Here is a 27,954-nt window from a genome sequence, read left to right as displayed (position 1 = left end):
CAAACACAGGAAATAAGGATGTATTGACTGTAAATTTACTCAAATAGTCTTTAGAACAAATAATCTAATTGGCCCAGATGAACAACCGAAAATGCCAAAGATGAACTTCTTGGTACAACATTTTCACGTAATTCAGTTCACATTTGTTGTCAGCAGAGAAGAATCTGTCTGCCACGCAGATAGGCCTAGCAAACAGAGGGCAGCATTGTGCAACTTAAAACATAGCATGCTTGAACACAGTAAACAAGAATTATATGGCAAGTCTACTCAGCAGACAAATAAAAAAAATGCTAACATTAATTAAATTTCTTAAAGAATCCTTAATTTCAATCCCAAGTACACACACAAAAAAAGAATGCTGAAACAGTAAATATTTTAATCTGAGGCGAGTAGCCTGTTGCTTCCCAGTTTCTAAACATAAAATGGTGCTACCACTGTGTAACTGATCTTCCTTGATGCTAAGCAAACACGTGTCCATGACCTGCACCAAAAAGTTTTCAGTTTAGCTTGCCTACCTCCAGTAGTCTAAAAGTCAGCCTAGATTTGTTCTCTAAATTCCCTATAGAAAGTGAATTGAGATTGGCTAGAGTGATCTCACATCTAAGAATGGAAAGTTTCATAAAAGTTTCATTTCTTTTCTCTGATTACCTAACTTAGACTGGATACCTACTATTTAGGCTGACTAACAATATTTTGAATATTTAGATGGCTGCATCTTTGAGGGGCAGAAACAGACAGAAATCAGGATGAGAAAAAGTGCACAAACACCAAATCATTCAGTTATCAGCTGCTTAATTACTACTCTAAAATTCTGCAACAAGGGATTAAAAAAAAGCCCAAAGCAGTAAATTAGTAATGGTTTCATTAGTAAGTGAAAAACATGTACATTAAGTTCACGTGTTTTACTGATTTCCAGACCAACACATATCCAAAAAGCATAATTTAATTTAACATGATTTTGTAGTGAGTGAGCATTAACAATGAAATTTGTCACACAAATCTTTATGAATATCTAAAAGTCTAATACAAATATCCAAATAATTAGTAAAGATTCATTATTTAAAGTATTACCAGTAAGACGTTCAAGAACTTGGCAATAAATGCTAACAACTCTAGAAGCCCTTTTCAGAAGAATATTAATTTACAGTCATTCTTCCTAATAATTCTTTGTACAGTAAAAAAAAGTATATTTCTGTTTTTCTGCTTCTCTTCCCCACCCCATCACCCAACAGTTTTGATCTCAGACTGAACCACCAGCCAATCAAACCTGATGGTAAAAATCCAGCAGTCCCAGTGTCAGCATCCAGCTCAAATGCTCTTTGGGAATAAAATCCACTTTTTTGTTTAAAGAGTAAAGTGCAAGTTTTCTCCAGTGCTATCAGAAAAGTGTGCTGCTAAGAGTGTGACAACAGAATAAAATATTAACAATTAAAAGACTTATCTATTTCCAATAGCTCTCTTTAGGGCAGTTGTTAGATAGTGTTTAAAGGAACAACAGGTCAGTGTTATATACAGGAGATTATTAGATAAGGTACTTTCTGATTTCGCAAGCCAATGTTTTCACTCAAGTTCTTCAGTTTCCTCTGTAAAAAGGTCAGCCAGATCTGCCACCGTCAGAACTGAAGCTTCTGACTGTTTCATGGAAGAGCTTGTGTGGCTGTAGGAATAAAATTACATTCAGATATCAAAGAAGAGAATCAACTTAAGTAACAAGCAGTATTCACTGAAGACAGGCCACGTGGTTCAGCGCCCGATAACTGGCTATGAGCTCAGCAGAAGAAAACCCTTCCTACTAGGGAAAGAACATACACTGAACAGCCACTTCTCTTGTACAGATTGAGTCCATCTACTGCCCTTAACTGTGGTGATGACCGAATACTTTGGAGGCAGCAGAAGATGGGATAATCTACTTGGTGGTCTTAGCATCTGAGGTGCTGGCTTCAGAATCCAAGCATAAGGTTTGATACTACTTTCAAAACATTATCACCAACTAGATCATTACATCAGTGTATATTCATCTGAAGTTTACGTGCAAAAGTAGGGTCGCTTCACAGATATGGAAACTGAAAACCATTCATTCAGAGCTAAAGGTGAAACCTTTCATAAGTAAAGACAAAGACTTGGTCCACTGGCATGTTTAGTAATATTCCGTTTGTTTCAATGCTTTTACAGTAACAGAAATAGGTAAGCTGAAAAGGCTTACCTATCCATCACGTATTAATTAACTGGTCTTTTCTGAAGTACAATATGCAAAATGTAAACGAAATATTCTTCAGAGAATTAGGATACCCTAAGCTTCCAGTTCCCCAAATCAAGTTAAAAAACAACAATTTCTCAAGCTCTGAAATTTTGTTTCAATAAAAGGAATTTGAAGAAGAATGAGTGTTCGTTTCTAAGACACTTATATCTAATTGTAACATAAGTATGTCCAAGCATCACCTTTTCAAGCTCATTGCAATAATAATGTTTTAAAGATTTAAACACATACCTCCTATCTACAGTTTTTAGCATAGTCTGCATTCTTTCCTCTATTGTTGCTTTTATCAGGAACCTGTGGACAATGGTAGACCTGAATGCGATTAATAAAAAAGAAAAATAAAACAAAGTGGGTATTAGATAAATCATTACTCTCAAAAGTTCAAGACCGTTTTTGTCTCATACTAATTATTTTTAAGACTCCTGTATAAAAAAAACAAACAAAAATAGCCATTGTATTTTAAGACACAAATCGTACAAGGTAATTAATAATTTCCACTGACATTTAAAGTTTATCTAACATCACACGCTTTCACCTGTCTGGATCAGATACTAAATTAACATAAGCTGTATTAACTAAAGTGTTAAAGCAGATGCTGGGCAAAGTTTCACTTTCTGTGTCCCTATTTCTAACAAATAGTCATTGAGAGTCTCCTGTGTGGTTTGGAGAAATGGCTTGGGTTCACTTTCTATAAGCAGTGTTTAAACTACATTGTCACAAGTCAGTCCAAGAGATGGAGCTCAGTGTACTGGATTACTAAAGCTCAAATCCCAGAGGCTTTAACAGCATTCTTGAAGACAGCAAAATTGCATAAAAATTTGAAAGACTGGCAAGACTGGTGGGCATGGAATGGGCTGCCCAGGGCAGTGGGCACGGCCCCATTCTGACTGAGTTCAAGGAACATTTGGACAATGCTCTTAGACAGAGGATGTGGACAGTCTTGCGTGGAGCCTGAAGTTAGATTTTAATAATCCTTGTGGGTCCTTTCCAACTTGAAATAGCCTGATTCTGTGAACTCTCCATTAATTACCATAAGATGACTAGTACTCTAAAGCAATAAAATGAGAAAGCTATTTTACAGAAATGGTAACTTGCATTATTCAAATAAGATACACTTACTTTGTCTGGCCAATACGATGAACTCTGCCAATGGCCTGAAGCTCATGTGCAGGATTCAGAATAGGTTCCACAAGCAGAACGTGAGTTGCTTCTATTATGTTTAGTCCATTGGAACCAGTGTGAAGAGGTAGCAGCAAAATATTTATCTTGGGATCGTATTTAAATGCAGAGAGATTTTCCTGAAAGGCAAAGACCACAACAGCGTGATAAGAGCTCCTGAATAAAGACTGTGGAGGACAGCTTTACATTTTCAAGTAATTATAGCAGATATGACAAACCCCATACTGACAGCCTTGCAGTGTGATTGATTCAAGACCAGTCATAACTGAAGAGATGGAGGCAGGTTATCAGGAAGGCAAGCAACACTGACCACCATCTCATCCTTAACATTTCAACACTGGCACGAATATGCCAACATTACTTTTCAGGAGAGAAATTACTGTTTTTTTTATCTCCAAAGGTTTTAAATTGTGGATTTTGGTAAACACAATTTTTAGAATTAACCATTTGGAGATAAAAGGTTCTGCTAAACACATTTCCTGCTCTTTCAGTTCCACAAAAGAAACAGTGAAGTACAAGGATCAAATTAATTTTTGTGACTTGTAATTCTCTCCCACTGAAATAATCTAAGAAAAATATCCTTTATGTACCTGAAATTTACTGATTCCATTGATTTGAGAAAAAGTCATATTGTTGTCATACAAAGCTTTTGCAATTATGTCCAATACATCTTGCCACTGTAAAAAAAAGAACAACACAACAGAAGTAACTCTATTACAAACAGCAATGACAGCTTAAATATACTAAGGTTAATAAAAGTACTAACACTTAGGGTTTAACAAAAAAAAAGAAAAAAGATGTTGTGCAACAGAAGCCATACCTTCCCTAAATCAAAACAGGAAAGGTAACTAAAATTCAGCTTGAATAAAAGAAACTGTCAGTCAACACAAAAGTGGTTTTTACGATCTATCAAAAATATCTGGATATCAAATTTAAAAATATATAGAATTTCTAATTTCTAAATTCTCCCATTCAAGTGTTTGCTGACAAACTGTTACATCTGTTGACATGAATTATTGATCATGCCTTGAGAAAATGAACCGTCCTACAAAGTCTCAAAACTATCAAGAGGCTGCACAGAATGACTCAACATTCTGGTACCTAAACTAAATCTCTGAGAGTATTATGACCATTTTAAACTCACAGAAAACACATACACAAAGGCAAGATAGAAAATGATGATCAATACCGTTGAGAAAACCAAGGACTTAGCCCCTGGATCTTTAAATTGAATTCTCTTCAGTGTTCGAACCACGGCTTCCACTTTGGTGGAATGACTCCCCTTTGAAAACAAAAGAACAACATTAGCAGAGTAGTATGTTAAAAAATGCCTTCTAAATCCATTATTATATTTAATAATTCTGTATTAGGACTCTTACATGTCTTGCATCTCAAAAAGACATTGGCAAACTGTTTCATAAAGCTGTGCTTTTTAAAAGAGAAAAGAGATAATACTTAAGTTTCGAAGATTCCTGACCTATCTAGATTACAGTCCTCCCAGGTAGAGACAGGGGACAAATGTAAACATTGCCATCTTGGAGGAGGAATAGGTTAAGCAGCGCTGAACCGCTTTCAAACTTTTCATGTAATGCATTGTTATAGGATCAGTGATGTACTGTACAAGCAGTAGGTAGAAGAAGGAAGGCCTACAGATACATCTGCCTAATTCTGGATGAAGCAGAATAGATAGCCCAAGTAAAGCAATTGCACTAACCAAGACAGCTAGGCCTGTTGAGGTTTAAATTATCAGAATGTTCTTCACAAAGTTTTCCAAACTGACCTTTCCCTCCCTTCAAACTTATGGAAAGATTTTCACAAAAACAACCAGCATGAACCTTTTCTCTGTTGCTTTTGTTTCTCATTCTGGCAACACTAAAGTTACATTCAATACTATATTGCTAATGATCTCAAAATATTAAGAAACAAGAAACTAGTATGTACAACAAATGTAACTATTGAAGGATTGTGCACCGCCATGAAAACAGATTCTGCATTGGTAAGCAGTTCAGTGCTTAATGAACTCAATACTACATTCTTCTCCTTGTTCACATTTGTTTCTGTAATCTTCCCTTTCCCAATAAGCTGGGAAAATGACTCTAAAAATAAATTATAATAATAATAATTCTTCAGTATCCCCCTCTATTTCTTTCAGCAAGCACTTTGTATTACAGTAATTTTACCATATAAATCCATGTAATGTAAAAAATACATATATATTAAGAAGCCCTTGCTTAATTGCTTATTAGTCCTTACATGTATAGCAATTTTGAGCTGCACAAGATTAAACTGGACAAATAATGTTTTATTTCTGTCTGCACCTGTCCTCTGAACATTGGATTAGCTATGCTGGCTTGCTACAATGATGGATCAAATTCACTCAAGTTATGCTGCTTGCAGAACTGGTAGGGAAGGATAACAGCAGTCTAAGTACAAGCTGGAAGCCAATGTTTGCCTGCATGATCATTCATGTGTTATGCAGTTAAGTGAATGCTCCTGGAGACCTACTGTAGGCTGATTTATCAAAGGCTGCAATAAGCAATACCATTGTCTTTCTCTCACTGTTTGCAAAACAATTATATATATATTTTTTACATACAATATCAAATCTATTGAGAAACAAAAAGCAATTCACTAACTGTAAACTTCTGTCAATAAGAAAACTACTTGCAGGAAGCCAATGCATCAAATCAATGCCACCTGTGCTCAACCTATGTTCCTGTGTAGACAGAGTAACATTTAGACTCTTCCTCAAGTATCAATCTCTCCTGCTGATATTCTTTATTGGGATTACTTGTCTCAGCATTCAAAGCTGGACACTCGTGGAGAATACATTTCACAGGTGTAAGTTCCTATAATACTGAAGTCCTATACCCTCTCCACAGGCAGGGCACAAACCACATTTCAGATGACCATTATTTAAGTGTGTAAATAATCTTTCCAAGCTTTTAATACTCAAGTATTTTTGCCAGAATGAACAACAGAAACAAGTCAGCTTTCACTGTTTTTCTAGTAGTTTCTTGGTGCCTGTAAGTTCTTCACCCCCCCAAAGAAAAGAACTCCCACAACCTTATCAAGTCCAATTTTTCCTTGCTAAAAGACACAGTAGCTGCAGTCACTGTTGTTGATTTTTCCAACCCTTAGACTTCCTGTGACTCACACGTTACAAATCTGACTTCATACAAGATCAGTTAGAGGAACTATGATGGAGCAAGAAGCCAACACAGTACAACACTCAAAGTGCTTACACTCTTTGCTCTATTTTTTAAAGCATAATAGCTAAGTACACAAAGGTTTTCATCCCACTGCTTACATCATATTAGAAAACTATTTTAGACTTGTTATCAAACCAACAATTGAACACAGCTTTGGATCACAAAACGCACACACACACACACACACACAAAATCAAATTTGCTCTCAATATTTACAATGTGGTGATAGCAATAAACCCAATTATGAGCTCTTGAATTTCAGTTAGCATTTACAAGAAGTTACCCAACTCATTGTTCATACACCTTGAAGTCTGTTATTTTCTTGAATATCCAGATGAGAACATATAAATAGATTAGACAGTTCTAGTGACCAAACACGACACATTTGAATCAAAACTACAAACAACGTCTCAGATGACAGGCTAACAGTACACACTGTAACACTAACCAGAGACAAGAAGCCTTTAACAGAAGCAAAACACACAGAAAAGCTTTCTCTCAGTATAAAACACTCCCTATTACAGTAGTCCTTTCACATCTAATTCAGTAACTTCACATGGTTAATGCTGGTAAAAAGCAGCAAGATGCACATGGCAAAAAGAAAAGTACTGAATATTGAGAGACCAGAATGACTGAGAACCTTCAGATGGAAGCGTAAGTGCTGAATAAATGACTTTTGTTATACATGTAGCTGAAGATACTAATCTTACCCTCAACATTTGACAGAAACCATAATGAGTTAGTTATCTTTTGTTAACAACTGTCCTTACAGGAATATAAAGTGAAAAACTACTAAAAATAATTCTGTCTGATTTGATAGTAGATATAGTTAAGCTACAATACAAATCGTTCCTCTTTAATGAGATAATACAAAATGCAAATTCATACACCCCAAGTTTCCAATGCAGCCTTTTATGCATGACGGTAGATGAACTGTTCCTTCTGCATTTTACTAAAAGAAATTAGTTATTTCACTTTATTTAAGTAACTTACAAAAAGTATTTGAAGTTTTCTTGTTAGAATCAAGATGGTATGTCTAAGCACTTAATAAACAGTATTCTCAAACACGTATCAAGTAAGGTCCTCATAACCAGCACTTCAAAAACACAGTCTATTTACTCCCCCTGGTGCTACATGCTGTCAACTACCTCAGCTCTAATAATTTGATTTAGGAATCATCTACTTCAAAAGAAATTCCAGTGCAACAGGAAGGCTGATGTAACTGGCACAAGTATGGCAGCATTAACAAAAGTCAGCAACTCTAGCATACCCACAGAGTTCAGTGGAGACTTGCATAGGTAATATGGAAGTCTCTTAGAATGTTATTACTATTAACTATACTAACCAAATAAAAACTATGATTGCTACATCCAGATAATGGATAATCACAGAGAAGACAGCAGCATCACCTAAATCAAAATATTACGTCTTTTACCTTTGGATTTTTAATCCAGCACAGCCAGAGCCTCCCTTCATGCTTTCAGTTCTCATTTGCCCATATTTACAGAGTTTAATTTTTTCCTCCCTGACAATGGTTTGTACAGCAGACATTTCATAGGTAATCAAAATGCAAAATAACTATTGTATACAGGAAGCTCAGGAAGCATATCTTTGATTGATGATGATTGATATCATCTTTCGCATCACTTAATGTTTTGTTAAACAAAACATCTCAGTATTAAGTTTGGGCCCACAAACTTATATAAACATTTTACCTTTACAGGAATATCATCCTCCTGATTTGCAGTTTCGGCAGTAAAGACGTATGATATTTCTTTATGAGATGTTGTCTGCCTGCAAATGGCGCATTTAATTGAGCTCCGGCGGGTGCCAACACTGTACTGCTCTATGATGATAGCTATACACTCATTACAAAAACAGTGCCCACACGTCAGCACAGCCCACTGTACAGGGAACAGAGAAAAAGAGCAACAGTTTCACATAAATGCAAAGGAAAAGCAGTTCCTTAATAAATATTAAATTACATTTTCATAGCAAAATTATTTTCATTGAAGTCATCAGATTGAAAATGAATTTTAGAAACATTTTCAGGATGTTAAACTAGAAGACTGTACAGTCTCATTTACTACAAATGCTGATCTCTAATGCACAGGCACACAGAGCAAGAACTCACAACCTTTTTAAAAAAGATTATGCAAACGTTCACATTGGCCTGTAAAAGCCCAGTGTGAAATCCAAAGTGGTTTGGATTAGAAGGAACCTTTCAAGATCATCTAGTCCAACCTTCCTGCCACAGGCAGGGACATCTTTCACTAGATCAGGTTGCCCAACGACTCATCCAACTTGACCTTGCGCACTTCCAGGAATGGGGCATCCATAACCTCTTTGGGTTACCTATTCCAATGTCTTCAACTACGTTTATTTTTTTTTTTAATAACAGACATACAAAAGGAATTAGAACATCTTTGGATTTTAAGACTTTGAACAGAGAAAACAGACCTTTTATCGACAACCTTTTACTTCTAGCACAGAAACTGTTCTTCATTGGAGGGATTAGATCTACACCTCATCTGTGACCTCCCTTAGCAGAGAAGTAACTTATAAAACAACATTTAAGTGCCACCAATTAGAGTCTCAACAGTTTTTGCAGGTCCAGGTAGTAGAGGGAACTGACAGAATGACTGATAAGCAAGAAAATTGTATTTTTAGGCTTTGCAAGGTTTTTCCAATTAAGTGAGTGCAATCCGGACTGCTGACAAATGAGCAAGATGTTATTTCAGGGGAAAGGATGGTACATTAGAAGAAAGGGTTTAGTTCCCATTCTAACATAGCATTCAGTTAAAGCTATATGTTGAAAAACTGATATATAGCTGACTCAGCAACAGGTGAAGACCTCATAAAAGCAAAAACTGCTGACTGAAGCATCTTACCTGCTTTCCCAGTTGACGCGCACAGATAGGACACGGTTCTGGATTAACTCCCCCAGTAGTTTTATGTTGAGACTACAGAGTACAAAAAATAAACTTTGTGTTTCAAGAAATAAAAAGTTTCTCTATACTTACAACAAGTTTCTAGGAAAAAAAAAAAGAATGTTGAAATCCTTGAAGTATGTACATACATTCAAAAAATTTCACACAAGAAGACCTAAGTCCATCTTGAAGAATAAAAAAAGCACAGTTCACAGTAAATAAATGAAGTGCTGCTCATGCAACAGTCCTTCAGATGGCATCTGCATCTCCACTACAGCTTTAAAAAATCTGAGCAAAATAAAAGCTTTAAATGAGATGCTCCTTATACTTTCCATCAGTTTGATATTGTGGGAAAACAAATATACTTAATTATGCTTCCTTAAGCAAAAATTGTACTTACTTGAACAGTAAGATTAACACCACAACATACGTGGAGTTTGATTTGCCTTTTTTTATATTCACTCAACCTATGAAGCTGCTTTTCCTGTTTAAGAAGATAAGCTCTTGGTAAAATAGCGAGGGTACCTGAAGAAGTACGTAATTTTACAAGGCTTCTACTGAACATAGTGCAGTTAATTTAGTGAGTATTTTAACTGTCTATAAGTATTTCATAGTTTTACGTTTGTGCAATTAAGTGAATGGCCAAAACAAATAATGTAGTAACTATGACAATACAGTAACATAGAATCATAGAATCATAGAATTACTCAGGTTGGAAAAGACCTTGAAGATCATCAAGTCCAACCGCAGCCTAACCAGTAGCCTATCTCTTAAAAAAAAACAACCACAAAACAATACCACAACAACAAACCTCTTCTAAATCATATCCCTGAGTACCACATCCAAGCGGCTCTTAAACACATCCAGGGATGGCGATTCAACCACCTCCTTGGGGAGCCCATTCCAGTACCTAACCACCCTTAGAGAATGAGAACATGGAGAATAGCACACATTTTCGACATATACTGAAGCACTCTCAAGAAAACATGCTTTCTGTAAAGGAAGTTTTAAACGAAAATTTTAAATGAAAATAATGGCAAGTTTTTTCAGCTAGGGAAATAAACATCAGTTTAGTTTGGTAAAGAGCAAGAACCATAAACCTTACTTTCTCCAGATTAGTGAGATATAGAAGCTGTCCTAATTTCTTTTGAAGCTGTGATTTAGCAACTGCCTTATCGTTCAGAAGTTTCACGCGGTTTTGCTCTACCTATGGAAACAGTATTAAACATACATATAAAACAATCAGAAAGAACACACAGATGAAATGTCTATTTTCCAACAGAGGAAAAAAAAAAAAGTTCTTTTATCTAACACTACAAAATAAAAAAAAATAAATAAAAAAATAATAAAAAAGATTACATTAACCCATCATTTTCTCTATGTTCATGAATGAACTGTCCCTACATTTCATGTAAAACATTATTTTTCTTTGTTCCTCCCAAACGCTCTAAAATTGAAACAGATCCATGTTATAGACTTTACATACAGATTCTGATATGTTTTGTTGCTCTTTTGAGATAGAGTCTTCATTTATTCTTTCAGGGAAAAAAAAAAATCTCTTTCTTATACATTTGTTTACCTCATGAGGCTCTATGATATAGAGAACTGGTGGATTTGGTTTTGGCTCATCGGGATGACGCACCCTCAGCCGTTCTGTAGCCATCGCTAGTTCATCAATAGCAGACACGTGATCCCTTAGTACCATCCAATATTCATGAAGTAACTATAAGAAAAGCCTAAACAAATTAGCAGCAGAACTGAGTTGAGATCCCTTTAGACGAGTCCACCGTACAATGCATATTATGAAAATATTTTTGGAGTTAGAGATGATATTGCTTTACAGAAATTCAGACACCACAACAAACTATGAAGGACGACAAGATATTTCCTGTACCTTTTGCTTGCTTTCTTCTCCAGTCTCTTTATAAAAAAGGTATCTCTCATTTCTTCTACAACTACTACTACAATAGATAATACAACTAAAAGTACAGAAACAAAAAGCCTTGCAAAACTAAGCAACTGTTGAATAAAGGGAAATGATTAACCAGTTTTTGAAGAGTTTGCATTACAGCACAAAGATCAAAAGTGAAGTGGCAAAGTATGTTAGCAGTGGTCTCCATAAGAGAACAGGCAAACAAAAGGTGAAGATTAAATCAGATTCAGATCTCTTAAGCAAAAGCAAATGCTGACTTCCTATAAGAGAATGACTAGGACTGGAAGATCAGAATACATATCAGTTTACAAATTTCTGGTAACACTGTAAAACACCTTCCAAACTTTTCATAATTTATGCATTATATCAAGAAGTCCTTATTGACCTTACTGAAATTCCAAGACCTTTTGCAAATGCCAAAAGTTACTATTTAATGATCAAAAATGAAAAGGTGAAACATTCAGAAGAAACACTTTTGATTGCATCTATCTTATGACACCTTTGTGAACAAAAGCTCATCCCCTTACTCCATCACTTGTTTACTGCAAGTAAACGCAGACATGCAAGCGCGCATGAAGAGAGTCATAGTATCCTCAAAAAGGATCAGAGGCTTTAGATTATATTGTTTGGTAAACAATATCCAGGAAAAAAAGCAATAGTGAAGGGACATCTGTCAGTAGCAGGAGTTAAACTGAATTAAAGAACTGACCAACATTTGATTTGCGAGTCTTGCTACAGTCTGATTTAACTAAATATAAAAATGCATTTAATTATATCTGTGTACACTGCCCTAAGAGAAACAAAAAAAGCGCTTACTAAATTGCTTAGCTACCAGTATGGCTCTTTTAAAAATCCTTAAATCATATATAAATCATTAAATCAATCTGTGTAATAAGAACCATGAAAATGCTTTGTGGAGAAAGAATTTCAGAAGCACGACTTAGATAATTATTCACCCACAGTTTATATTTCTTTGTATTACATAAAATGAACTATATAACTGTTTCTTTGCTATCTCGTTTACTGTACCTTATATTCCTTTTTCCATGCTTCAAAGAGTTCCAGAAATATGCTACCTTCTTCAGTAAGCTTAGCATCCAGCCGGTGTGCTTTAGCAAAGGAGAGAATAGCTTTCAAGGCACGCTCAGTTTCACTAGCTGCCCACAGTCCTCTACTCGTGGTGGGCAAACGATCATCAACAAGACCTTCTTCATCTTCTATCATCTCCTCAAATATAGCCATTTGGCCTTTAACACTTAAAAATAAAAACAGCAACTTAGCACTGATATAGAACTTCACACCAGTTTCTAACTATTCATCATAGATTTCAGCCTTCTAATATTTGATTAAAGGAAAAAGCAACAAATAAGTATAGACATCCATTTCACTATTTGACACCCTGAGAAACTTACTTTGAACAAAGCAAACCAGGCTCCAGCAATCAAATCACTGTATGTGCTATTTTCTCAGCTCAGATTTATGAATAGCTTTTTGTATATACCTAGGCATCTTAATTACTTTAATTAGTTAATAATGATTCTAAAACCACACCAACAATTGACTTCTTTAATCAGCAGCAGAAGTGAATTCTGAAGCAAAATAAAGTACTGTGCATTGCACTGTAGAAGAACAGCACAGCTTCTCTGCTCCCTCCTTAACAAACAACGCCTATTCAGAAAACACCCTAATGTTTCTTAATGATTCCACTGATCATAACAGGATACAAGAGAGAAAAGTCAAAAAGGACTCAGAGGGCTTCAAATCCACATCTCACTGTTGCCTATGCCTATTTATTTCACACTATGGGCTGGTACAAACAGGAAATGCCTTCATTTTTACAGGTATGCCTTCATTTAGCATACCTGTAGTTATAACATGCACTTTCTGAACACTTCAACACCACATTTCAAGCGTACTGCCAAGTTATAGCAGACTGAGAAAAAGTGGCATGTATTTGTTCTATCTACATAACTTTTTCAAATTACTTTTACACAGAAAATTAAGTCTGAGTAAAGAAATTGCTATCTAGACAACAGGAAAGAAGTTGCTGCAATCTGTTCATAAAGTATCTCAGAAAAAGTAAAGCAGAAAATAAAACAATCCAGTTCACTTCTTTTTTTGTAATAAGAAATTCATGAAGTGATGTACTTACGTATGAGAGAAGAGCTTTGACTCATATTCTGTGAACAACTCATCAGCCTTACAGAAGACACAGCTGCAATATAGAAGATCGAAAAAGAGCACTCAGAATTTGATCAGGAGACATAATTTCTGTAATTTCTTATTTGAAAATATAAACAGAAACCACAGAGAGCCTTCAAAAAATCAACTTAAGTCTTACATTTACACAGTATAGCATCTGATGACAAAACATTTTATAGGCATAGCATTATTCTATTATTTTATAAAGTTCTCAACTGATAGGGTGGTCAAGCATAGGAACAAGCTACCCAGGGAAGTAAGTGGTCATGGCACCATGTCTGTCTGTGCTCCAGAACCATTTGGACAATGCTCTTGAATATATGATTTAACACTCAGGTTGTCCTGTGTAGAGACTGAAGCCAGATATGATGACCTTCAGGGGTTCCTTCTAACTTCAGATATTCTACAACAACAAAAGTAATGATTCTAACAGTCGAACCTGTGATGTCTGTGTAAGTATAAATCCTGAATACAAAATGAAGACTTTAATTTTTATTCTCATTTCAAATTAAGGGAAAAAAAAACTCACTAATACATCTCTAAAGTATATTTTACATTTCCTAGACATACTTGTTAAGTGGAAGTCTAACAGGTCGCAAGTGGCAGATAGTGGCAGCCTCAATAACCTCCTTTGAGGGAGGGCCCTCTAAGTTTTTCACTGCTTCTCTTACAATCTTCTGGAACTTCTTCACTTCATCCATCTGGGTTGTGAGCAGGTATTGAAGGCCTCTACAGTCTCTGAATCTGATGTAAAGAAAAAGGGAACTAATAGCACACAGTCACCTAATCCAAATTTAATTCAGTATTTTGAAGAAGATAAGTAATGGTATTTGACAACATCAAATTCAAACAAATGCTTACTGCTTCTAAATCTAATGTTAGCTGTTAGGAATCATTCTGTTGCATCCCTTGAGATGATGCCTGGTGTTTGTTGAACAAAAGACTCTTTTCCAAGGCTTGAGTTTGACCACATGTTAGTAGCCAATACTAACCAGCAACATTTTGAGCCATGCTACGAATCTACTGAATGCAAGCAACTATGCATTCTCGTATGTCTCATTTGCATCTGTTGGCCAACAAACTTATTTTCAATGAGCTGAGCAATTCACAGCAAGCACGTGTTCATCACAAGAACACTGCTCTTGAGGTACTTGGCTTACAAACAAAATTATTAAAAATGGACATTAAAGTGAACCATTTTCCCAAAACTTAGCTGTCTTTCTAGATTATGCATGGAACATGAACTAAAGCACTTCCCATACTGTGTTTTCCTGTGGGCTCCTTTACTGGCGATGCACTGTTCATACAATGTCTGACACATCAAAAAAAGTGTTTTGCAAGACCGTGCTTCTGTGCCACAAGGGAAGTTTGATCAAAAACATCCTTTTCATAAAGTGAGCAGAAAAAAGCAAAGGCTTGCCAACATTACTGAAGCTTGGTTTTTAAAACAACCTAGTTAAGCAAATATGAGTTTGCCTAACCAGGTAGCCTAACATTAAACGCATACTGAAGTCACAACTCTACTAGTAATAAAAATCAGCTATTTAATATTCCAGTTTTACTACATGGGACAAATCTCCACGCAAGCTAATCAACATTAATCTCTGAGCAAGGGTTGGAATCTATAAACAGAGAGTTCTACAAGGTGACCTCCAGATGTCGTTCTAATCCAGTATTACATAACTTCACAAAAACTGGAATTGCTTCAGAGTATCACACAAATACTACTAACTGCCTGACCTGATTTTCCATATCAGAAATTCCATTCTGTACAAGAACAATAAAGAGTACCCAGTATGAGAATTTGTTTACATAATATGAGCCTTTAAAGCACTGCTTCCTAAGTTTAGATTCTTTCTTTTTAATGTAGTGATGCTATTTTATGTTGTTACTTAAAGACTTTCTGACACAGTCTGTTCATTTCCCATTTCTGCAAGTCAGATTCTTCTAGAGGTCATCCAATTATAATGTAATAAACTTTCAATCTCCCATCCAGCAGTTGCTATAAAGTTGCTATAAAGTCACAGTATGATAATACAAAAGGAACTCTTTAAAGAATGCTTATCTAGGAGAAAAGCGTAATTCTCCTGTTTTTCTTTCCAAGCTTAGGTAGTTATGATTTTTTGGACTGTAATTGAAACTTAATTGCAGCCTAGATACTCTAAAGCCTAAGTGCCTGCTATTTAACTGCAATTGTTAGCACAAACTGATTAGAAGACTTGAGCAGACATTAACTGCATTCATTAGCCTATTTCAGTTATTATCTTACTTGTCTGCCATGGAAAGTTTATTTGTCTGTTGTTTGTAGTTGCAGGTTATTTCATTTTGCACACGTTGAACAAGCTCTTCATCGATGGCATACTGTATTGCTGTCTGGATCACATCCAACCACCAAGGAGAATTAGAGTGTATCTGTCCACAAACAAACAGATTTATCTGTGAACATTCAACAATTTACATCTTGTGGCAGAGACTTATACTGCTCTTGAAGCTATACTCCAACACAGAATCCTATATTCCCATTCTGATATATACACGGCAGAGAGGCTAGTGCCACAGCAGGAAATTTGGTTTCTCCAACCCTGGGGCGGTTTGCTTGGTGCCTGTCCTGAAGGCTGCTGATGGAGTCTACCTGGGTCACAGGGGGAAAGAATTTAGACCCAGGAGCTGCTTGAGCTCATTGACAGGGCTTTAAACTAGGTTTGAAGGGGAGGGGGTGGGGGGGGGGAGTGATAGTAGGGTCATCACTCTGGCACCTTATCTAAAAGGTAATTGAGCCTTCAGCATAATGACTAAGTGCACATCAGAAAGGAGAGTTCCTTTAGAAATAACTGAAGTATCATCTGCCTAAGTCTCACTACAAACAGAGCTTCAAAGAACCTTTATAGACAATAGATGGCTGGAGTTCTAGATAAACAAATTAATTTAAATAGTTAGAAGAATATCCAGTGACTAAATATGTACAAGGTACCTGCCTTTCTCTGGAGCTCCCGGATGGTCTGTAAAACTGGTTGTAAAGCCTGATGGGCTTCTGCAACTTCTGCATTGGATTTACTCATATAATGCTGTCGAAGTTGTTCTGCCTGTATGGAAATGAGAGTTTAACTTATCCACAATTCATATTTCTGAAGTATAGTAGAAAAATGCAGAAGCAGCTCAGCTACCATGTTTTTTTCTCCAGCAATATTTAGCCTCCCCCCCCCCCCCCCCTCTAGAATCAAGCAATTACAACTAATTCTAAAAGAAAACACTTCAGAAATTAAATTACTGCAAATATACTGTGCCGTTTTGCTTTTGGACAAGCCCTAATAATACACTAAAAATATACACTAATATACACTAAATATACTAATATACACTAAAAATATAGTGAATTATAAAAGGAATGGGAATTTAACTCATAATTCTTACTTCTCTGTATATTAGAATAGATTTTGTTCAGGCTACACAGTAAAGAGATCCTAGAATAATGAGAACCACAAAATTTAACTTCACCAACATATAGAACTTACAAATAAAATAACATTAAAGGTTTAAACCCTATTATTTTTACGTGCATTTAATTTTTTTTTTTTTTGTAAATAAGTTATTTTTGACAGTGAAAACCTGTTGTGATATGCATGATATTGTCCATGCTGTTATCTCTGTGATATTAACTGTACCCAATTACTTAATATCTTACTTGAAACCTGATAAACAGAAAACTCTTTATAATTGTTCATAACTGTATTAGGAAAAATAAACTGTGCTTTATAAGTGAAATATTTTGATGTTGATATCAAGAAAGGGTAGTATAAATAAATTGGTAGAGATCTAAGGCAAGTCAAAGCATCCTTGGGCATATCACAGCTTGAATTACTGCACCATGTAGGTTGACCAACACACAATGGCAGGCTGAAGCCTGGTGTTCTCCCCACCCCATAAACGTTATGGAACTTGCACTGACACCACAAACTCTCACAAACAGACATAAAGGAAGCAAAGGAGTACAAAGTGCTACATCAATTCAAGGATAATGACATATGGTAGAAACTAACTGGAACATAAGCTGAGTGTGAGCTCATTGCAAGCACCAGATAGTTTGAAAGGACTGAGTGCATAGCGTAAGAAAAGGCATAACAAGAAGGAGTCACATATTCTCAATGTGGATTCAGACTCACCTTCAGTTGGCCTCTGGGCCAATAACCCACCCATCAGTAGGGAGGACCCTTCTGCTAAATGCTAGGGGATTAACGATTAAACACAGCAAGGTTGTTTTCCCAGAAGAAAACCATTATCAGCAGGATGGCTTACAGGACATGGGAAGGAGCAGTAATTTTTGCATCTATGTAATTTGGAGAAAGGACCTAAAGAATTAATTGTAAATAGCCTTCCAGCTACATAAAAGGAGAAGTTTAATTCTTCTTTGTTTTTCCTACCACCTCCCCTTGTTTCCTTTGTTTTATTTGACCTACATTGATGGGGTGTGATTAGACCCAGAACCCAAAAGAAAGCCTGAGCATCTCTTTATTATTTGTGAGTCAACATGGCAAGAAACACAAGAAAACGTCTATAAATTGATACAGAAGATTCCCAGACTAGCACATGGCACCAGCTATTTTATCAGAGATTTTCCTGATAAGGATACAGTTAAAAAGGCTTACATAGACAGCGAGTGTCATGCAGTGAGTTGCTTATCTGGCCAAAGATGATCAGTTTTTCTAGACAGGAAAGATCTTACTACTGCAGTGTGTATCAGTACAATGTAATTAATATAGAGAAATCTTGGTCAAACACCACTGGAAAAATTCAGTCTGTGAGGAAAGTTAAGGGCATTTCAAATTATTCACACACAGGGCCAAAAGAAATAGGTACAAAAACAGCTTCAAAGCATGACTAAGAACATGAGATAGAAAGCAGTAGATTTATTTACTATAAGACAAGGGAGCTTTTTTGGAATTAAGGGAACCTGTACAGGAAAAATAAGCTTCAACTATATAGAAAAGACTCTGGCTATCTGCACTTAAAAGTATAAAAGTTAAGTGTGAGGAAAAAATTCAGGAGACACTCTCCATCAGTAACTTCTATGCAAGTTATTTACATGTGAATATTGTAGGGGTAGGGAAGAATCATAATTCAGAAGTAGAGTTAGAACTTCTACAAAACACACTCACAACACTACAAATAGCGAAGCATTAAGACCGATGTCATTTTGCTGGTCATTTCCTCTCACATCTCACACACTAAATATCATTTGATTTTACCAACTTGAAAAGGAATGCATGCAGTTAACTTGAAAGTTTCAGTTAGAGAAAATATTTAAGGATAAAAAGATCATAGAAAGGTGTTCTTCAAAACATATTAATGTAAAAATGAATGAGATTTACCTCTGCTGAAAGCTGACTGTCACGCAAAGTTGGAGGAATGCCTGTGTGCTTTGCCAACAACTCCATCAAGTTGTGTGTGGAATGAAGTCTCTAAACAAACAAAAGAGTCACAGTAGTAATGAAAAGATACACTGCAATAACTGTGACAAAAAATGCTTAATCAGTAATGAAATCCAACAAGAAATCAGTATTCATTTAAAACGATTTTCCCCCTCTTTAAATTAAGTCTTCAGATTCTGTCCTGTACTCATTCTCTGAATTAAGACTACCTTTAACTATTAAGGAAAAAAAGTAAATTATCTTACTTCACATTCTTAGGGAATAATTCAGAACATTATATGTAGATGGCACATGATCTACTAAAGCAGAATAAAATATAAGGAAAAAAAAGCTCCATAAAATTTTAACTATTTTTCATAAATAAGCAGTGACTGCATAAAACAATGCTTTTTCTTCCTTCCTTGAAGAGAAAGCTAGAAAAATGCTATACTGCTTCAAGCCACTCTCTTCCCTCTTAATCCCAGGTTCATCCTACCTGTCCTAAATCAGACTCCTAATATTATGCCTGTATACTCCATAAACTTTTTCTAATAACCTCCACTGCCATGTTTTTGATCCCTTCTCACCCCCCGCCCCCTCCCCCGGATTCTCTTCATCTTTGCCCCGTTACTACATTAAGCCACTCAAGAACACCAGCCAGCACAGTAGTGGCTTGCTATTTTCTTAAAGAGTTGAAGCTACACCACTGGGAAGCACACAATAAAAGGAGAATTTTATTACACAGAGTTAATAATACTAGACAATGTACATTAAAAAAAAAAAAAAAAAAAAAAAAAAAGCTTTCTATTCAATCCCATAAAACAGATTCATTAACTACCTTGTTAAAAGTTGCTTAATAAATTTAGTTTGATATGGTTATATAAGCTGAGAAAAAAAGAGCCTCAGTTTCACAGAGATTGAAGAAGCACAAGGGAGGCATCAAATAACCAGATAAAGCCATTGAAAGACTGAGCTGGTTAATGGAGCAAGCAAAGTAAAGAAAGAGATAACTGATCACACCTGAAATCTTGTCACACTGAAAAGAATTTTGGTCATTTGAGAACTGGTAATTCTTGAAATCTATAGCTGTAACTGACAGCTATATTAATATATATTCATATTTTCCTATTGTATTCTAAGTATATTCATGTTTTTCCTGAAATTAATTCCTCCATGTTTCAATACTGTTTCAGGAACATCTTACCCAGTACAACTATTTTATTATTATATATCATTTGGCACATTAATATCATTCTTAATGTCATCCCAGCATCCTGTTTTTGCCCTAGTGTGTAAAATAATACCACTGATGGGAGCAGTCATGGTCACATACACAAGTCTAGGAATTCAGCTTGTTAAGTTTATTACAGAACAGCAGGTGGAGATCATACATTGCTTCTGGGATATCATTAGGACTGAGAAGCAAGAGCTTTTTAGATATACAACAACTTTTTAAAAGAGACAAATGAAGGTCACTGGAGAGATTTCCATCTAAAGATCATGATAATGACAGCTGGCTGTAAGACTCAATCAGTGCACCACTTGGGAGAAAGAAAGGCGTAACCTTAAAAAGAAATCTAGAGTACTCCGATTATTAACTATGTCTTGCCATGTTATAATGTTCACTCACTTGCAAGGAATCCGTTTTGAGCTTTTCTTTGTGTTCTTCAGAAGAACGTAACACTTCTCGGTACAGCTCAGCAGCCAAAGCATATTCTCCTGGATTAAAAAAATATAGAGTAATCTAAACAAAAACATCTACATACAAACACTGTGTTGATCTTTAAATATCCTGACTGCCAGAACTGGCCATCCATCATTTGAAATGAACTAAGATATTTTCAGAGAGACTGCATAACAAACAGCTTGCTGTCAAACAAACAATCCATACTCATTCTTCTTGCCCTAGAATGGGAGAATACAAACAGCATTGTATCTTACACAGGGCAAGGAAGTTTCTAAACTAAGTATCATTTGTGACTGCAAGGTTATAAACTTCTTGATCTTAAAATATGAATCCACAGTTGTCTACATAAAAAAAATCTTACACATTACACTAAAAAAATCCACCGTCTTCAACTCATTGCAGGTATTTCAGAAAGGGCAGTCAGGCACTGGAATGGACTGCCCAGGGAGGTGGTGGAGTCACCGACCCTGGGGGTGTTCAAGGAATGACTGGTTGTTGTGTTGAGGGACATGGTTTAGTGGGAGCTATTGGTAATAGGTGAATGGTTGGACTGGATGATCTTTTAGGTCCTTACTAACCTTGGTGATTCTGTGATTCTATTTAGTAATAGATGTGCATTACATGTGTTAGTCAATCTTTCAGAGTACTAACTACAAGAAAAACGGTCATGCTTCAGAAACAGAAATAATTACATACACGCATACAGCATTAGTACAGATGGCACCACTATCACAATCGCTTCTCAGAAAACAGATTAGATAAACCCATTTCAGAAGAAATACAAAATTAATGTGGTGTATATAAAAGCAAGAACATTAAAACAAGCGGGAAAAAGTGGAAACTGACAATGAGTAATTTGAAGAGTCTTAAAGTAAGGAACACATATAAGGGCATAAGATGTATAAAAAACACTAAAATAAAAACAGAAGGTCATCTTTCTCAATATCTGGAAGGGTAGTGATACTAATTCTACAATATTTGTTCTTCCATACACAAAAATAGTTGCCAGTGTTAAGGGTTTCTCAAAATACTAATGGTTACCATAACAGGACTGTCAGGCAGTCTTTCAGGATTTCTTGGATTGCCTTCTACTTTGCTTAGCAGTGGCAGCAATTTCTCTAAGTCACTAGGTTTCTATGGCTGATTTTATCTTTATTTTTCATTTTCTTTTGCTTATCTGTGTGATACAGCCATAGTCTGATACAAAATAGCGGCTTGTTACTGATGTCTGTGTAGGATGAGCTATTTACAACTGAAATCAGAGAAATGCAGGTCTAGTACAATAGCAGAGGCTTTGTAAAGTAGAGATACAGGATGCAGAATAGAGGAGCCCAACAGCCATGGCATAATGCACAGGCTTGGCAGTGTATAAGGAAATCATGGCTGGAAAAAAAAAAATTCAGTCAGATGAAGGAATGCAGACCTAGAAGTGGGCAACAAAGATAAAGAGAAATAGTATATTACATTAACAAAAGGCATTAGCATATACAGTAAATTTGGTACTGATGTGAAGTTACAGACAAATGAAGAAAAAGAAAGGTATGAAAGCATGACCGCAAACAGAAGACACTAACTGCATCCTTGAGTGAGAAATTGACACACTACATTCCTCCAATGGACAACTTCACGTGCTGACAACTAGCCTCACAACTCTCTTCCCACCAGAATAAAACCACCAGCACCACAATGCAGAGGAGCAATGGGAACCAAGTGTGAAGCAATGGGAACCAAGTGTGACTACAGCATTTTTAACTGTACTTTCTTTCTGCCCATAACAATTCAAACTAATAATGATTAGCTTCGTAAGATCGCACTTACACTAATAATAAACGCTTAAGTATAAAGGTATGCTTTGTCCTTGTTGACCAAAAAGACATAGCATAACAATAAAGCTTGGGGGGAAAAAAAGAACCTACGCAAACAGAGCTGAGTTCTGTTCTCAATTAATGCAATTATTTATTTATTTTAAATCAATCTGCTTCTCAAAGAAAGTGAGCTGCAAAAAATTCAAGCATCTTCTCAACTTCAGAATAAAACATAATAGGCAGAGAGGCATTTCCTTCACGTCCATGCCATTCTATTTTATTATTTTTTGTTTTGTGGAACATACAAAAATAATACAACTGTTTTTGTTTTCCATTCAAAGCTTTTTTTCCTCCTAATTCACATAAGACATATTGACAGAACTGAATTAGCAGGAACACACTTAACTGCTAAGCAAAAGCACGAACTCTGAAATGCAGCAAGAAGACTCCAGAGTTCATTAAGACTCTTACATGGTAAAGGACACATAGGAAGCCCAGAAAGAAGGGTGCTGATAACACATAAGCAATTTAAGCCGAATTACACATCTGATTTCTTTTATCCTCCCAGAACACATAAATGACAAAAGACAGAAATAAAGAGATCACCACAAGAAAATCAGAAGTACTTTTCTCCATCACCCAGGAATGTTGGTTTTGTTGCAAACTCTTTAATAAGACTCCGGACTTTTTCCAGGGTTTCACAAGTGGAAAGAGCTCCAATTTCAAAAACCGCTATCAAAACCATTATTAGCCACTAAAAGACTTACATACACAACAGCTATCCAGTCTTACCTTTAATGATATGGATACCAGCTAAGCCATTAAGAGCACACACCAGCTGTCGGTGAGCTTCCTCACACTCTGTTCTACATTTCTTCTGCAGAGATGTAAGCAGTTCTTCCATGGTCATGGTGCTGGAATAGAGACCAAGTGAGTCAAGTTTGAAATTAAGCCACATGTATGGTAACTGTTAAGTCACGGCCTGAACCACATGTGGAAGGGACCCGGTCAGTCCTGGGAGCACAGGTGAAGACAATTGTGCTGTGTGACCAAAAGAGGTGGAGTCTGGTTACACCTCATGTAAGGGCTGACTGCCACTGGGGAAGGATCTCTGGTTAGAGATCCCTTCTCAGTGAAGCTTTCCCCTGTGAACATGGAATCTTCTAACATAGGTGAGCAATCTTTTTCCCTTTCTTTATAACACTTTTATGCTGGATCTTCCATCATCCCACATCTGTTGTAATGCCTTTCCCAATGGATTGATCTGTCCAATTGCCACACCATAATAAAACAAAATTGCCATGCTGTGTAGCATGAGATACTACATTACATATGTGCAATAGCTCTGCAAATATTTATTAGAAACTAAACATTAACAAAATAGATTTTATAAGCTCTTCTTCCAGATATAACTGTTCCCTAAACTGAGTATGTTGAGAGACTGACATCTAGTAAAAATAGAAAGGAGTAAGACAAGAAGATTAAAACCAGGCAGAACAATCTAACAGAGGGCAAAATATGTTGCTCTGTTATAGTAGAGAACTGGAAATAGTCAAAAATAGAACTCATTTTGCTAGAAGATGAGAGAACAAAGTTAAAAATGAGAACAGTCGTGAGAGACTACATTTCTCTATCAGTAATCTAAATGTGCAAAGCATATTAAATATTAAAGTAAAGTGTGTGTGGAAAGAAAATGGCGATGATTAGCAAGCACTGTTTTAGACTTCCTTTTCTACATTTGTTTGTAATTGTATTTCTTCAGAGGAATTTAGTTAGCAGTGAATTAGCTGAACAGAAAAATAAAGGAAAGGGAGAGATAAGAGGGACAAGAAAGAAAAGAAGCGAGGGGGAAATAAAGAGGAAGCATAAGGAATAGCTTGAAGTAAGGCCAAGGGACAAATTCAGGCAGGAAGAGGAATTATGTAAAGAGATGTAAAAGTAAACAGCAACAGTCTATGACATCTGATCTGAGGCTGTTTCTATGACCAACTAATTAGTGCTATGAATTTGGATAATACCCTTCCACCCTCCTGGAAATCTGCTTCTCACTTCATTCACTTTAAGGAGAATTATTTACTACTCAATATGTATTGCTGTAGAAGAAAGTAAGTGAGATGCCACTTGCATGCGGTCCCTGACCAAGTATGCTGGAGGTGTATCCCTGAACATGCCTTTCTTGTAACACTGGTCTATTTATGCAGTTTGTTCCCTGAGCTTCTATTCTGGTGTTATAGTAAAGTGGGCTTTAAATTACCAAAATGGCAATTTATAATAAGCATAACTCTACAGATATACTAATAAAGATACAACACACCTGCTGCTCATGTTTCTTCTACTACTGCCTCCCCTTTCGTTCTCAAAACCATCAGTGGCTTCAAGAAAAATTACAATAGCAATTGTAAAAGCAATAGGTTTGGTTCACCAATACATACAAATAGTGCTCAGAAACAACTTGTCATAGTATATGTCATCTTGAGATAGATTTAATTTTCCCTGTTAGTTTTCTTTTTACCGCGGCTACTGTGCAGCTGTCATTCCACATGCTTTCTGCTAGAATAACTGCAGCTCACTAAGCTGTTTCCAACTTGCAGTTTTACATATTTCCTTTATACTCTACTGGCACATCTGAATACAGATTATGTTGTAGGATCGTTAATTTCCTGCCCCCATCCCCCCTCCCGTTCTCTTCTCTTGCTTCCATATTAGTAGAATGTGAAACAAAGTGGCACAGCACAGTGACTACTATTGGTCCCTGGTGAAATATAGCTGATAAGTCAGAGCTGCTTAGACACACTGAAGGTGCCCTGTTTGAGGAACAGGAAGGAACAAACAAAAATTTCACAAGAGGGTGGAAAGAAACTGGAAAGATGACCAAACACAGGAAATAGTAGAAATAATATTGCTAGTAATGAAGTACATGTTCTTCCCTGCTTGTAGCTTAAACAACATAAGCATTGCATTAATATTTTGGAATAGAAACACCTTGCTCTCAAAAACTTCCTCCAAAGGCATACAAAACATAAGTAGATACATCTTTCAGAGAGTGCTGGTAACACAATTTAGGCCTAATAAAGGCTGAGACCCAGCTGGCTGCTATTTGCAGAACACCTATAAAAAGGGTGATCATAAAAGCATGCAGAAAAAAAAAAAGCAGCTTTCACATTCTGATCTATATTGTTGTGCAACATCACATTTAAAAATTAATTTAAAGAACAAATCCTGTTTATTCATTTTCTTGGTTGTTCTTGAAAATAATGTTTTCTTTAACAGTGCATATGTCACCTGCAACATCCTAGTACGCAACAGCATCATAAGCTTAACTTGTTACTGCACAATCAATTGTCTCTCAGTACTATTTATGTTTTATAGCACAAGAATTACACTAACTATTCTACTGTCTTTTATACAACTTCTGATGTTAGTTAGCTTGGCATTGACATAGTTGCCTAGTTAACTAAAGAAGTTTATTAATAGGCTTGTTTAAAAGCTTTATAAGATAATGCATTGTTAGGGACAACTGAAGCTTTGTTTTAGACAAAGCCAACCACTTAGGAACTGATTAAAAACTCACCTTTTCTGTAAAGGCAAGAACTCTCCTCGAACAGCTTGTGGATGACAGCAGGCCTGCCTGAGCCGCAACAAAGGGTACAGAATAGATGTCACAGTCCTTCTATCTAGGCTACTAAGCTTAAGAGTCCAATCTGAAATCTTCCTGAGCTTTGCCAATGCATCCTGGCAGCATACTTCATGCTGGCGATGATAGAAGTGCCTCTCCACAGGAGAAAAGTGAAGCCAGTGTATATTTTCTGTCTGAGGGGGAATTTGAATCTGCAATTAAAAGAAAAAGAAATTTGTAAACAAAGCAATAAGTCATCTTCGTAAATTTTAAAACAAAAGCTTTCATTCTTACTTGGTCAATCACGTCCTTCTTTGCGGATCTCCACATTATCTTGGCAATCAGACTGTAGAGAGGCTGGGAATTTTTCCTACAGTAAGGTCGATATAAAAGCTGGTCCCACCAATGTTTGACCCAGTAAGGATCAATCCCAAGGAAAAGGACTAATCCATATAGATCTGCCGAGAAAAGGAAGTTTTAGATGTTTTTAATACTTCAGAACATGCCTTAAAAAAAAAAAAAGTTAATTTGTACAGAAAGTTTACTATACATGAAGGAACTACATTTTAGTTATCCCCTTTTCCACTTATTTTCCAGTCATTCCCTCAAAAACAATAGTTAGCAGGAGGCAGAGGACTAGGTGTAGATAAGGAACCTCTCCTTTAGTTAGCTGCTGGTTGTTTCTTTTTTACAGAACTTGTTGGAATATAGCTGTTTGTAAGACAATTCCCTGACTTCAAGTTCAGCTGAACAGACTGGTGAATCTAAACCTACAAAAAGTAAGGGTGAGAGGCAGAGATTACATGACTGCATATGGTTAGCTAAGTTTGCCAGCTTTTTCTAAAACAATATTGCTCAGTGTTATTACTTTACAGCCTGCTGTGCACCAACTGTCTGCTCACCATCCTAAAGTGGCTGCAATTCAGGAGATGCTCACTCTTCAACTGCAGCAGCAGAAACTAACAAATTACTTTTTTTTTTTTTAACCTTGCCAGAACATAGCTTGCTAATTCTGCCTAATTCTGAAGTCCATCATTTTAAGAGGAAAAACTTTTAGAACACACTAACTTTAAACCTGTACCTCAAACTTACTGGAAAACTACAGGAGTACAAATAAAAAGTGTTTCAGATGAAAGGCATGGAAACAGACATACTTGACAGTACTCTCAATTTCTTTAAGACCTAGTAGCGGCTACATTCTTTGCTCTTTCAGCTCAATCTTACTATTCAGCTGAGAGCCATAAGACATTTACCATATAAATCATAAAGGATGGGAAGCAAACCCCTAGAGCCACATCTGCACAGGAAGAGAGTGATTCTTACTTTAATACAGCAGTGGCAGGTACAGATTCAAATTACTAGTTTTCATGTGTGGTAGGGGCCCCTAGGCCTGAGTGCTTGACCAGCACGTATTACAGACAATATGTTTCAGATACATATCAAAACAATCCTATCACACATAAAAGACTCAATCAAGGTAATTGTGATAACTGAATCAGTCACTTTCTACTACAGAGTTTTCTTTATTAACTATGAATGCTCTAATATATGTGTTCAAAGATTTTATACACATTTCCATAATGCATTGATATCCAATACTGACTTTTACAATGATTTCATATCTTAACAATACACTAGGAATGTACGTAAATGCTTATTTACTTATTTACTTATTTATTTATACTTATTATTATTATTTATACTTAATACTTATTTACTTATTTATTT

The 27,954-nt window shown here is 36.1% G+C and overlaps 1 protein-coding gene across 1 annotated transcript in view; it reads right to left on the bottom strand.

The window, feature by feature from the left end:
- Positions 1-14: 14 nt before the first annotated feature.
- SHPRH (SNF2 histone linker PHD RING helicase) overlaps positions 15-27,954 on the bottom strand; it is a 42,913-nt gene continuing 14,973 nt past the window's right edge. The window contains exons 12-30 of the mRNA XM_072331809.1: positions 26,521-26,684; positions 26,182-26,438; positions 23,403-23,524; positions 20,749-20,837; positions 19,080-19,169; positions 16,689-16,796; positions 15,983-16,125; positions 14,284-14,457; positions 13,664-13,726; positions 12,541-12,766; positions 11,158-11,301; positions 10,684-10,785; positions 9,540-9,611; positions 8,364-8,552; positions 4,626-4,718; positions 4,027-4,113; positions 3,377-3,555; positions 2,489-2,569; positions 15-1,657 (exon numbers count right to left, since the gene is read on the bottom strand). Coding sequence (XP_072187910.1) covers positions 1,561-1,657; positions 2,489-2,569; positions 3,377-3,555; positions 4,027-4,113; positions 4,626-4,718; positions 8,364-8,552; positions 9,540-9,611; positions 10,684-10,785; positions 11,158-11,301; positions 12,541-12,766; positions 13,664-13,726; positions 14,284-14,457; positions 15,983-16,125; positions 16,689-16,796; positions 19,080-19,169; positions 20,749-20,837; positions 23,403-23,524; positions 26,182-26,438; positions 26,521-26,684 — 2,480 coding nt within the window. The 3' untranslated portion in view covers positions 15-1,560. The remainder of the gene's footprint in view (positions 1,658-2,488; positions 2,570-3,376; positions 3,556-4,026; positions 4,114-4,625; positions 4,719-8,363; positions 8,553-9,539; positions 9,612-10,683; positions 10,786-11,157; positions 11,302-12,540; positions 12,767-13,663; positions 13,727-14,283; positions 14,458-15,982; positions 16,126-16,688; positions 16,797-19,079; positions 19,170-20,748; positions 20,838-23,402; positions 23,525-26,181; positions 26,439-26,520; positions 26,685-27,954) is intronic.

Source organism: Excalfactoria chinensis, chromosome 3 (assembly GCF_039878825.1).
Source record: "Excalfactoria chinensis isolate bCotChi1 chromosome 3, bCotChi1.hap2, whole genome shotgun sequence".
In the NCBI taxonomy this organism is placed as follows: Eukaryota; Metazoa; Chordata; class Aves; order Galliformes; family Phasianidae; genus Excalfactoria; species Excalfactoria chinensis.
The sequence above is the reverse complement of the archived record's forward strand: the minus strand, read 5'-3'. Positions and strand labels throughout refer to the sequence as shown.